The sequence below is a fragment of the Protomyctophum bolini genome, assembly GCF_963924005.1.
Source record: "Protomyctophum bolini genome assembly, chromosome: 16".
NCBI lineage: Eukaryota > Metazoa > Chordata > Actinopteri > Myctophiformes > Myctophidae > Protomyctophum > Protomyctophum bolini.
Window position 1 is genome coordinate 33,145,923 of NC_137877.1, and position 12,387 is coordinate 33,158,309.

Consider the following 12,387-nt stretch of genomic DNA (forward strand, 5'->3'; position numbering starts at 1 on the left):
TTTGAATCCCACTCGGAGACTCACCGTGGTGTTCCAGATGTGCACACACTTGTCGAAGGAGCCACTGGCCAGGTGCTTGCCGTCAGGGCTGAAGGCCACACTGTAGACAGGTTCCTGGTGCTTTGTCAGTGTGTGGATACACACACCCCGCTCCACGTCCCAAAGGCGAACGGTCGAGTCAAAAGAGGCGCTGTAGATATAAGAAACACGTTAAAATATTAGCGTTGTCCGGGTTTTTGCACACACACACACACACACACGAGAATGTTATATATGTTAAAAAGTAAGTTTCTCGTGCATTTCCTGTAAGAAGTTATGTCTATCTCCTTGTGCTGTCCCTCTCCAAAATCCCCTGTGCACATTCATTTGGTGATGGGCCTGCAGCCAATCAGCCAATCAGCAACAATCACACACCCACACACACGCACACACACCAGCACGGCACAATTTGAGAAAAAGGTTAGTTCTCTCTCTCGCTGCGCTGTTGCGTCTGTGTGCGTGTGTGTGTGTGTGTGTGTGTGTATTCTGCTTTTTGCCGTGGCAATGTATAGGTATGTTTTTTCAATGCCAATAAAGCTCCTTTGAATTGAAAAAAAGTGTGGTGACTGCGTGTGATTGGCTAACGTTTAAGAGGAGCCAGGCTGCTGATTGGCTCCTGTGATGGCCTCAACTATATGAAGCTGTGTGGAAGCAGCATTCTAATGTATTCTTCCTGGTGTGTGTTTGGTCTGTCTGTAGCAAGAAGTTACACACCGTCTGGCTGTAGCAAGAAGGTAACTAAACTTAAACCTTTAGCTTTGTTTTAAATTATTCAGTTTGGGTAACTTGATCTGTGAATGAATGCCACTGAGATGAGGAGTTATGTTTTATAACCAGAGTTAAGGTAACTGTTCCAATATGGCTCATGGTGTCTTTTTGACTGGCATTCAAACTCTTCAGACACTTCATCTTCAATATAAAATTGGTATTGTCACAAACGCACAATACAATGTAAACTTCATTCAAAGCTGAAGGGAAAACATATTTCAAAAGTTGGGGGAAAATGTATATATTACAAATGTAAGCTTGGGGGAGGGATGTTAAGTTGTAAAATATGGGTTGTGGGGGGCTGACAAGGCTATACAGCCACATGTGTTTCTATGTGATGTAGGCCTACATAACACTAATGACACTTATCGTTTCTCTTCATGTAATTCCAGAATATGAAGAGTCACTGCACCAGTGGTGTAGGCAGCACTAAGCCCTGGACCCTGAGACGAGCCATGTCCGTGGGCCCAACAGCCCCACCAATTTAGGCTTCCGAGGACCCCCACCCTGGAGCCCATGTGAAGTGTCCCAGACCGATGCCCCCCTCCCTGCACAAGACATTGAGGTAGGAACTGTACGCTATAGCTGCTGCTGGGAAGAGCTGCTTTCTGCGCAGTGAGTACAAATCTTGTTTATTGTCCTTTGCTGTTGCTGGTGTGGTTCTGCAGGGTACTGATGGTGTTGCTCTCGTTTGCGTTTGCGTTCCGGCTTCCTGCGGTTGCGTTGCGTCGGGCTGCCTGCTGTTGCACTCGTTTGCGTTGCGTCTTTTGCGTCGACTGCCACAATTTCGTCCGGTTCTGTAATTTCACCTCATTTCACCTAACTTGTGGACACTGCCTGTCATCTGCAGAAGAACGTGATGGTTCACGGTAAGTATCTGTTTTTGTATTCTTTGCTGCTGGTAGGTTAGTGCTGGTAGGGTAGGGCTCCTACGAGGGTAGGTTTTTGCGTTGCATCGCAAACTAAGCACTTTGGCACAGGCATGGAGCTCCTGGTTTACTGGGATGGGGTTCGATTCCCTGCTGCGCCCTGCTGATTACATTTAATCTGTTAAACAGGCATCCTTTTGCACAATAGAGCGTCGCAGTCCCTCCTCCTTTCAGAACGACGAGTGGCCCAGGAAATTATTCTCCATAGGCATTTCAAAACTTATTTATTTAAAGACCTTTAAGCGTCGTACGAAGCCAACTCTTGTGACAAATCATGACAACAAACAATATTTTGGACCAAATAATTACAAAGAAGAACAAAACGTGTTGTAACCTGCCGAAAAATTGTGTATGTCATGATTGGTCCGAATGTTCACTCAAATTCCTGCCGAAGTTCGAGTCCTAAAATAAGGGCTAGGGTACAGCCTCTATACACACACACACACACACACACACACACACACACACACACACACACACACACACACACACACACACACACACACACACACACACACACACACACACACACACACACACACACACACACAGTAGCAGCAGAGCAGACTAACTGTTTTCGCTGCAGGTTTCCTATTTAAATAGCGATAGATTTTATAAATCATTTTTGGGGCTATTGCTTTAATCTTTCAGTAAATCTCCCCATAATTTCACCGCCATTGTGAATCAAGCAAATCAACCCTGAACACAAAGCAACTCATTACCCTTTGTCACATGATGTTACTTGTGACAGCAATGCAGCTCTGCCTCCCGGTCTTCACTGGCTGAGCCGGAAAGTCATTAGTTTCAGGACCTCTGGCCTCAACTGATGTCTCTTCCTGGCCTTTTCAAAGCCAGCAGAAGAGAAATTTGTAAATGCTTTGGTTCACGTTGCCCTTTTCTTTTAATTATGTTGTATTAAACTATGCCACCATCCTTTCCTTTCCACTCACCAACACAACGCATTGGAGTAATGTGGTCACTGTTTATGTTGTGTCCCAGAGCTGTGCCGTTACATTTTAAAGCGTTTAAAATATTATTATATCTTTCATCAACTTCTATGTGAGTCAAGGACTGCCAAAATACTACCACACAAAATGTTGCCATTTTTGGCAAAAACTAAAACTAAACCTGTGAACTTTGTGAGTGAGACACAGTGAACATCTGTCACCGTGAAGACTGACACTGTTGAAAGCATGTGATAATGAATTGCTGCATTGCAACGATATTAATAGACAAGTCAAAACGACTTGAAATACTGGAGGTAATTAAAAGTTTATGGCTTATAGTGGCATTTACTTAAGATTACCAAATGCCTTACAAGTCGTGCCAATGAAGGCAGTTTAATATCCACAGTGATATGTATCCACATACGCTGGGATGTCAGGGATGGCTGGAAACTGGATACATTTATACACATGTGCACGCCTGGGTCAGGGGTTTATGGCTGTGGGCCACTGAGATTTACTAGCACTGCGTAAGCTGCCTGGGACCTGACTTCCTTTGAATGTCGGGGCCCCGACAAGAATCCCTTTCAGAGATCCACACGCAAATACTGGCACACATACACCTTCTGCCCCGGGCGCACAAACCATAACACTGTCTCAAAGCTCAAAGACACGTGGGTGGGCCTTGTACGACTCTGTATGGCGGTGTAGCGTGATATCCCACCTAGCGAGCATGATGTTGCAGTTGGGGTTGTTGGTTGCAGGGCCAGTGGGGCTCCACTTGATAGTGTAGATCTCTTTGCTGTGAGCTTGGAGGTCGTGGACGCTGGTGTCCTGCTTCATACTCCAGATCTGTACAAGACATGGAAAAGAGCAAATATGACATGAAAAACTAATCATCAACTGCGTTGGTTGCCCATTACTACTCCTTTGTTTGGACTTACCTTTAAGGTCATGTCATCTGAGCAGGAGGCAAGTAGCATCCCCGATGGGTCCCACTTAATAGCGTTGACTTCATTCTGCAAACACAATTAAATACCCTCTATTATTGTCTCCACCAGGCATCAACATCACTTTAACCACTGTAACCCTATTTTATACTATGCCTATTTGAGAATAGCCAATCTACAAGCTCACACCACATCATGGTGTAATCAAAGCATTGTGAGCTTGTAAATCTGCCATTTTAAAAAGGTACAACACAAAATTGTCCCTGGCACAAAGACCTTTCAGATGGGGTCAAATATATATGACAATTGAGAACCCTAAAGCCCTGTCCAGACCAAAGATTCGCAACACAACTTGTAACCACTTGCAACAAAATCCTAAAACTGGGTTTTGCCAAACTGACAGTCCACACCCAGGCTCATGAGGAGCAGAGATAGTTTTCCATTTCCATAGAACCTCAACCCGATATATTTATTGTATATATCGTATAAAAATATGAAGTATTTGTCTCTCACACAGTGCCAATCAGAGAGAGAGAGAACATACTGCAACTCTGTTTTTTTCCTGCGATACTTGTTTTTGGTGACTTTGTTGGAGTGGCTCTTTAAAACTGCCGTTATATAAATATGTCTAAAACTCTGCCATTTTTGGTTGTTTACAGTATGCGTGATTTTCCAGAGACAACTGTACACGCTTACCTGTGATTGAACAAATACAACATTGTGCATTGGTTTCGGCGTGCTGCCAATCTCTGGTCTAGACTTAAGAAACCACAGTTCAAGTGAGACAAGGTGCCGCTTACCGTGTGACCCTGGAAAGTCTTCAGAGGCCGGTCGCTGCCCAGCCGACATACATGGATGCACATGTCTGTGCTGCACGAGGCAAAGGTAGTATTGTTCTGCCAGTCGACATCCAGTGCTGGGGCTGTGGAACATTTAATAATTCATTCATTCAGCGTTGTGAGTTCATGATCACGGTTCACTGGACACTCCTCCCATATTTAGCAGTATGATTTAAGAAGAGCGAAATGGCAGCCGTGTGAATGTGGTCACAGTGAGTGTAGTTTCATGTACATCATAGCTCATAGTGCTTATGTCAATGAAAAGCAGTCTTACCTGAATGAAAGGGAAACTGCTGTTTGGCCTCTCCCGTGTGCGCATCCCAAATGATTGTCGTCTGAAAAATGTAATTGTTCATGAAGAAGTGCAAATATGGATATAGAATGTGCTCTATAGAGCACCCACAAATTACTACGTTGGATATACTTGAATTGAATGAATCAACAACAACAAGGTTATTTAGTACCTTATCTACACCGGCACTGAGAATAGAGTTCCCCTTCTTGTTCCACTTCAGTGCAAATATGGGCCCTTTGTGCTGCCCCAAGGTACTCGCCAGGTTCCCTGATGGTTAGGGGACGGATACATTTAGTTTGGAAAAGAAACCTTCGCCGTATTATCACAGAGGTGGCATTATTCACAATAACGATGAAATGGTGATGACTCATATGCCACAGTAAAGGGAAACGTACCATCTTTTGTCCATATTCTGGCAAATCCATCATACGAGCCTGTTGCTAAGAGAGTCCCATCGCTCTGTTGAATGGAACGATAATACATTACTTACTTAACTTCCCTCAATGATCGCACAATCGTACTGCACATGGTACACATTAAATCTGTTTTCCTACGTCTATTGTATTCCGTTTGTTGTAAAATTGTGAGCTTATTGAATTCATGTTAAGCATCTAGAAAAGGGTCCGTCTACTCTGTATGCATGTCTGTTAAGTACAGTATGTATGTCCCCTCAAAAGTAGACCAATCACAGCTACATCGATGACAGTAGTTGTAGTAGTTGAAAATCTATGCATGTAAAAAAGAAATATTTTTCAGCTAACCAGCATTCTTTTTCAGCTAACCAGCATTGTTCTTGTGAAGCACCTTAGTTTGTACTTTACTTTGTAAAGATCACTATTTACATTTGGCCAAAAGATACAGTAGAATGTACTGTATGTAAGAATCTTCTCAGAACCAGTGTCAAACGTCGAGCAGGAATTAACAAAAACTAATGTTCAGAGAAGGACAGAGAGATGAATGAGAACCTACATTCCAGTCCAGTGAGGTGACATCTTTGTTGCTGGGGACATCCTGGCCGCCTTCTCGAATACAGTGGCGCAGCACCAGCTGGGTGGAGCTGGAGTTGTTATTCTCATTTAGGTTCCAGATCCTCGCCGTGGAGTCCCCTGAGCTGAACACAGGACCAACACACCCAGAGAAAGAGTCATTGCCTCACTGGACTATATGAGTCAGTCTGTCAGGACTTGCAAAGGCTGTGAGTGTTAACCACTTAAACCCTACTATTATACTACATTAACTGGAGCCCACCAGGGCTCCATACTAGGCTCCCCTCTATTCCCTCTATGCCAAATATCTTTGCGGAAAATAGTCGATCTACAGGCTCACAATGCATTGCGTCGAGAGGGAGACGCGTTGTGAGCTTGTAGATCTGTTATTGTCACCCAATGATCTCCCCAGGAGGATGGGGTCACTATGGTTTGTGTGGTTAAATAAAGTGAATATAAGTGAATATTGCACATTTGTGTGTGAAAGCCCCTGCGCGCTACGTACACCTTATTCAAGCAGTGTCCATTACATAATTCAAGGAAATGTACGGAAGGTTCACACATTTCACATCCCATACATTTCAATGTCTCTCTGAATAAAGAAGACCCTCTCTCTTACTTACCCTGAGGCTAGCAGGTCGGTGACAGGGTTCCATGCGCAGATGAACACCTCAGACTCATGGCCTCGGAGCACTATGGCCTTACTGGCAGGTATCTCTACGTCCACATCCACATCCATAGAATCACTGTGGTTATCTGTCCACACATGCACATGAAAAGGCGCGCACACACAAACACACAGGAAAGACATGCGAGAGACAGAGAGAGCAAGGGCGAGAGCAAGAGAGAGAGAGATGCGCACACACAACCAAACACACACACAGACACATACACACACAGAGACAGACACACAGGTCAGAACAGACAGGGAAATACCAAAAATGATAATTGTCATTTGTCGCATTGACAAATGACAAATTCCCCCCCCCCCCTCCCTTCTCTCTCCCCATTTCCTGTCAGCCTACGGTCTATCCCTCCATAAAAAAAGGCGAAAGCCACAAAAAGAAATGAGCGGCAAGGGACAAGATTTAGCTTGAGTTTTTCAAATGACAGTAACACTGGGAATCCACCAAAAAGGCGTAGTCACAAGATTTTATTGAGCGTGCAGGTTTGCTGTTGTCACCAAACCTGGCCACAGCGGGACGTCTGGTCAATGCATTTGCACGCAGACAATTTTTTTCCACTTTTTTCCCGAATTGCAATTGTTCAAGGCAATCACGGCATCATCCAAGACAGTCACTGTGGGGAGAAGAAGCAACTATCCTGGGTGGGTGGATGTGTTTTGTCTGTGGTCCTGTGTGAGGTCATTGAAGCAGAACTCCTATGGAGCGGATCCTGTTGCCACCAACACTTTCAAACTGAATCTGATCTGCTGACACAGACATCCGCTCAGTTTCCCCTCTTTCGCCTAAGGGTTCACCTGATACACACCTCTACAGTTTCAGCCATTGAACTTAAGAAGAAGCTAAACCGTTACTAATGCCTTCACATACAGTACTGTGAAAACGACACTGCACGGGTGTATCACAACCAAACTAACACACAACTAGGGTTGTCAAAAAGACTGATACTTTTTCGATACCATGGTTTTAAAATGACACAATGGTGTCGAGGGAGAAATGGAGGGGACCAAACATAGACCCCCCCGTAACTTACTCATGTTGTAAGTGCCATTCTCCTCCCCGTTGACAGTGGCTTCTCCATTCTTTGGTGTGTTGGGCTGGATGCTGGAGACAGACGCTGCCATGTCACACGCAGCCTGCTGCTGGGCTAGCTTATCACGGAAGGCCTGCTGCCGCGTCTGCACCACGTCTGGCATCACCGCGTCGATGAGGGACAGTGACTCGATTGGCCGGCCATCAAACACTGTGCCATCCTGTTGATGCAGACAACCGCAAATCAATAAAGGATCGTTGTACCATGCATGTAATGTGACTTTCAATCAGTTGTTCATCTGGAATCAAACGCCATTGATCTGGAGTCCATTTAAGCAAAGCCTCCCTTGTGGAGTATTATATCCAACAATTTGCAAATCTATATAGGTTGACAATACATTGTTTATTGTGAGTGAGTGAGAGATTGAGAGAGAGTGTCTGTCTGTCTGTCTGTCTGTCTGTGTGTGTGTGTGTGTGTGTGTGTGTGTGTGTGTGTGTGTGTGTGTGTGTGCGCGTGCACGTGCGTAAGCGTGTGTATTCCTCGGCAAAGCCAAGAGGGTCTCAAGGGTCAGCTCAAAGTCTCTAACCTGAAATCAAAGACAATATTTGTGCATTTGAACTGTAGCCAACCTCTTGAAATGAGAAATCAATAAGCCTTCCTTTAGCCTGGATTGGTTATTGTTATAAGGGAGACTATTGATTCCTGTGTGGTACAGATGGGATGGGTGCTATGAGTGTTCTGGGTATCCAGGGGCTTGCATCAAGTACACTCTATAGTAGCCAGAGGCACTGCTCTCACCTCGTTGATGCTGATCTCTGCCTCCACATACTGGAGCCCTTTCTGCAGGATGGAGATGAGGGCAGCAGGGGGCACTAGTGTCCCATTGATGTTGGACTGGCTGATGTGGCTCTCGATGCCAAAGGTGAATGCTGAGTGAGAGAAACCTGAAAATGAAAAACCCATTTGCATTCATTAACCAGAGATTGGGCCGGACGGAGTGTAAACAAAACGCAACACAAACATTCCAACAGGAGCCTCATCACGACTGATTCACATAATTGTTCATGTTGACTGCACGCAAAGACGGGAACAGAGGAGAACATTTGAGCTTTCAATAAAACATGCCGATGTTGGTGTCTCAGAGCTCGCTTGCTTTCTGTCAGCTGATTTCAAAGGCAGTCACTCACAACAAAGGAGTAGTGAAATACAGCAGCTACGGTCTCAATAATTCATCTGCACCCTGACAAATAGGTTAGTGTGAATGGCACGTTGTCACATTATGAGGAATGCAAGCAATATGAGGAAGGAAAGCAATATTCTGCATGTTTATATTTCTACATGACTATAATATAATGCCTACCTACTGTACATAAAAGCCAACTGTGTACAATAAATGACAAAGGCATTTTTTGTGGAATTGACTTGTTTTTATGGCCCTCTATGCCCACTGTCCTGAGGGGGATCCAATGCAATGAATGCAACTGTGGCATAATGGAATCTGAATCCCACTGTGGCTGGAGAAGACTAGACTAATGAACTATTGCCAATACATGTTTTATTGCCCATCCCAATTATTATTAGCATTTGAATAGACCCAACCAGAGGTTGTAACCATCAGTGTAACCAAAAGTGTCAAATCCTGCATATTTAAGGCTTTAAAAAACAGATACTACTTGGACTTGGCACACATACCTGATTCTTGGAGATATCTGTACACCAAAAAGTTGACTTCATCACTGGTTATACTCATCTTAGCCCACCTGAATGGAGGAGGTGGTCTGTAGGAAGGCTGGGCTCACTCTGGAAAAGAAAAAAAAACAACATAGGGAGTTTAACATCAATATTCCCCAATCCCAGCAATCACCTTATTCTATTCCTTCAGACACACAATGTTGACATAATTACATGCTATATTAATCCTATACCAAGCCATGATTGCGAATTTGCGACGGCAGGTCGCATTTACTATGAAATCATACATTTCCTGTAAGTCACTCAATATCCCCATACATGGGAATTCCCCCATATATGGTGCCCTGGTCTCGTGACATCATCAGGGATGTCATAGGAAATGCGACCTGCTGCCGCAATTAAGCCCATATATGGAGTTCCCTGATGTCATCAATATTTGCCAGCAACTCTACATCGGACCTCAAACCTCAGACCCTTAGATCTCCATATATGGATATATGTCAGAACCATCCATCCTTCCTCTTCGATGTCTCCCTTTTGACTGTTACCTGTCCATTTAAACTCTAGACGGGCCTCGTCACGGGGCAACCCGTGCCCTATAGACACTAGAAGACTCCACAATATAAAACTGATCATGACGAACTCACACTGCACAGCTGCTTCCATTAATTGACGGTCATCAAGCTCCTTGGAGGTGTGGCTATGTATAGTGTCATATACCCTTATCTGTGTTGCCTAATTCTATTGTAATTGTTTTGTGATTTATTTGATGCCTTGAAATACATTCAGAGTCTGTTAAGGAAATGTGTAATTGTATAGTTAGTCTATCTCATGGGTTATGTTTTACCTTGTTTGAGTAGATGGTCCAATTACTAATCATTGTGGGTGGGTCTCACCTGGTATTTAAGGGAGGCTGGAAATGTTGAGGAGAGATTTTGCTCAGTTGGCTTGAGACAGCAAAGAGACAACACCAAGGGAGAGCTGCCAGGGTCTTCAGGGAAGGCATAGCCTGTTTTCAGTGTCTTTAGTTCTTGGTTTGTTGTTTTTGTCTTTGTTAGTTATCAAGTGTTTATTTCTTACTTTAGTTTTTTGAAAGTGTATTGTGGCCAGTATTATTTTTGCAGTATTTTGTTTTGCCTCAGACCCGGGCTGTGACAATCCGTCATATCGGCTGTTCTGGGCTGTTCAGTTTTGGAGGTAAATAAATACAACAAAAGATCTACATTCTTGGACTTCGTCTATTCTTGGAGCCATGACCACTCGGCAACTCTACAGGACTGCTCCAAAGTCATTAGTGCACCCGCGCCCAGCAGCCCACGAAACCTAGAGTTCTCAACAGGCCAGAAAATTAAGGCCCGGCCCTCATCAAACCTTGCACACTCAAGAGAATGTCCCTGCTACCACCCATAGATCTCCATATATGGAGCTGACCTGTTCGGACAATCCATATGTTGATCATCAAGGCGTCTTACCGGTATGTAACCACTTCTGTTACTTTGTGTGACAAATTAGGCTATAGCTTCTACTGTGTGCATTGATTCATGGGTCGCCAACTCACTTGACACACACAGGATGGTATAGTATCCAATAGTGTATCCTATATTAAAATTGTCTAATGGGAGGGTGGGAGGGTGGACCTCTGACATCATTCTGACTCAGCCAAAACCATCCACAGCCACGTCAGTCTGGATAAACAGTCCAGGTATGAAATGCCTGTCCACTGTAACATACAGCAGTGTGCATGAGGCTGTTTACTGCACTCGTATAGCAGCCATCCAAGTGTGTGTGTGTGTGTGTGAGATATAATAAGAGTGCCCCTCGGGGCGCAGGTCTCCACCAGGATAGGAGCGTTTTTTGAAAAATGTCAAGTGGCATTTCTTCCTCAGCCTAGTGGGAATACAGTATGCGTGCACAGTTCACCGCAATCGGACGCTGTGTTCATGATTTGCGGCAATTTGTACAAAATGTGCCACTCCTGAAACGCTTTGGAAGCCAATCTTAGCCAATCAGGATGGAATATGATAAATCAAATAGACTCGTCTTGATCACATGACTATAGAGATCATGTGTACTAATTAGCGGAAATTTTTGATAAATTCTGAAGGAGTAATATTTAAAAAAAGTGTTTTACAGAAGTCGGCCTCCTGCGGTGGTGCTATAAAGAGCAGATGTGAAAAATACAGGGCAAAGGTTTTCCTTCGCCTCTTGGGAGTGTGCATACAAAGTTTTACACAGATCGGTACAGTTATAGTTAAAAACACAAATAGGCCAGTTATAGCGCCACCATGAGGTTGATTTGAGAATTGTCAAGTGGTATTTCTTCCTCTGCCTAGTTTGAATGTGCATGCAAAATTTCACTGAAATCACACGATGTGTTCATGATTCGCGGCACTTTGTTCAAAACAGAGCACTCCTGCGAACTTTGGAAGCCAATCAGGATAGAGTATGTAAAAATCTGAAAGACCCGTTTCGTTTAATGGCTAGAGAGAGACTATGTACCAATTTGCGTGATGTTTGGACAAAATCTGTAGGTGTACCGTCAAAAGAATTGTTTAGCTAAATTCAGCCTCCTCGTGGCACTACAACAGGCCCACTATAACAGGCCCATTTGAGGCAGAGGTTCAGCTTTGCAATCCAGGGAGTGTGTGTGCAGAGTTTGGCTGTGATCAAGCCAACGGTGCCAGAGATTAGCTGTCCAAAGACGGACACACGGACGGACGGAGTGCAAAACATACTCTCCCCATGCCTTTGGCCTGGTGGAGACCATAAAAGCTAGACTTACTTGACCCATACCCAGCCGTAGGCAAAAACCCAAACACTGCCTACCTTACCTATGGATATTAATGGATGGACATTTTGTCCAGACTAGACAGAGAAAGGAGAGTGGTAGAAATGAAGAATGCATGCTTGTCTAACCTCCATTCCAAACACTTTCTGGGCCCACTCAAGTTCCTCTTTGGTAGCATAGCAACAAGCAGGATCCAGTGAAAAATAGACAGAACAGTGTTGTCCCAATTACCAGTGGGCACACTGCCAGAAGGGTTGAACATGTTACTCAACATGAATTATTCACTTCTTCACCTTGGGATATTCTTTCAGATGGACTCTAGGCTTACTGTATTCCAGACATGCTATGGGCTTGCCTAGAAATGCAGTGAAATGCAGTGTGGACTGGAGTGTGAAACATCATATAGGCTACATATTCCCACAGAAACAGACTTGCTATAAA

The 12,387-nt window shown here is 44.2% G+C and overlaps 1 protein-coding gene across 1 annotated transcript in view; it reads right to left on the reverse strand.

Moving 5' to 3' along the window:
- The window catches only part of tbl1x (transducin beta like 1 X-linked), a 28,241-nt gene that overhangs the window by 3,148 nt on the left and 12,706 nt on the right, over window positions 1-12,387 (reverse strand). The window contains exons 2-13 of the mRNA XM_080785583.1: window positions 9,159-9,266; window positions 8,265-8,410; window positions 7,467-7,686; window positions 6,374-6,506; window positions 5,734-5,875; window positions 5,160-5,223; window positions 4,934-5,031; window positions 4,744-4,804; window positions 4,431-4,552; window positions 3,625-3,699; window positions 3,405-3,532; window positions 25-190 (exon numbers count right to left, since the gene is read on the reverse strand). Of these exons, the coding sequence (XP_080641709.1) occupies window positions 25-190; window positions 3,405-3,532; window positions 3,625-3,699; window positions 4,431-4,552; window positions 4,744-4,804; window positions 4,934-5,031; window positions 5,160-5,223; window positions 5,734-5,875; window positions 6,374-6,506; window positions 7,467-7,686; window positions 8,265-8,410; window positions 9,159-9,216 (1,413 nt within the window). The 5' untranslated portion in view covers window positions 9,217-9,266. The remainder of the gene's footprint in view (window positions 1-24; window positions 191-3,404; window positions 3,533-3,624; window positions 3,700-4,430; window positions 4,553-4,743; window positions 4,805-4,933; window positions 5,032-5,159; window positions 5,224-5,733; window positions 5,876-6,373; window positions 6,507-7,466; window positions 7,687-8,264; window positions 8,411-9,158; window positions 9,267-12,387) is intronic.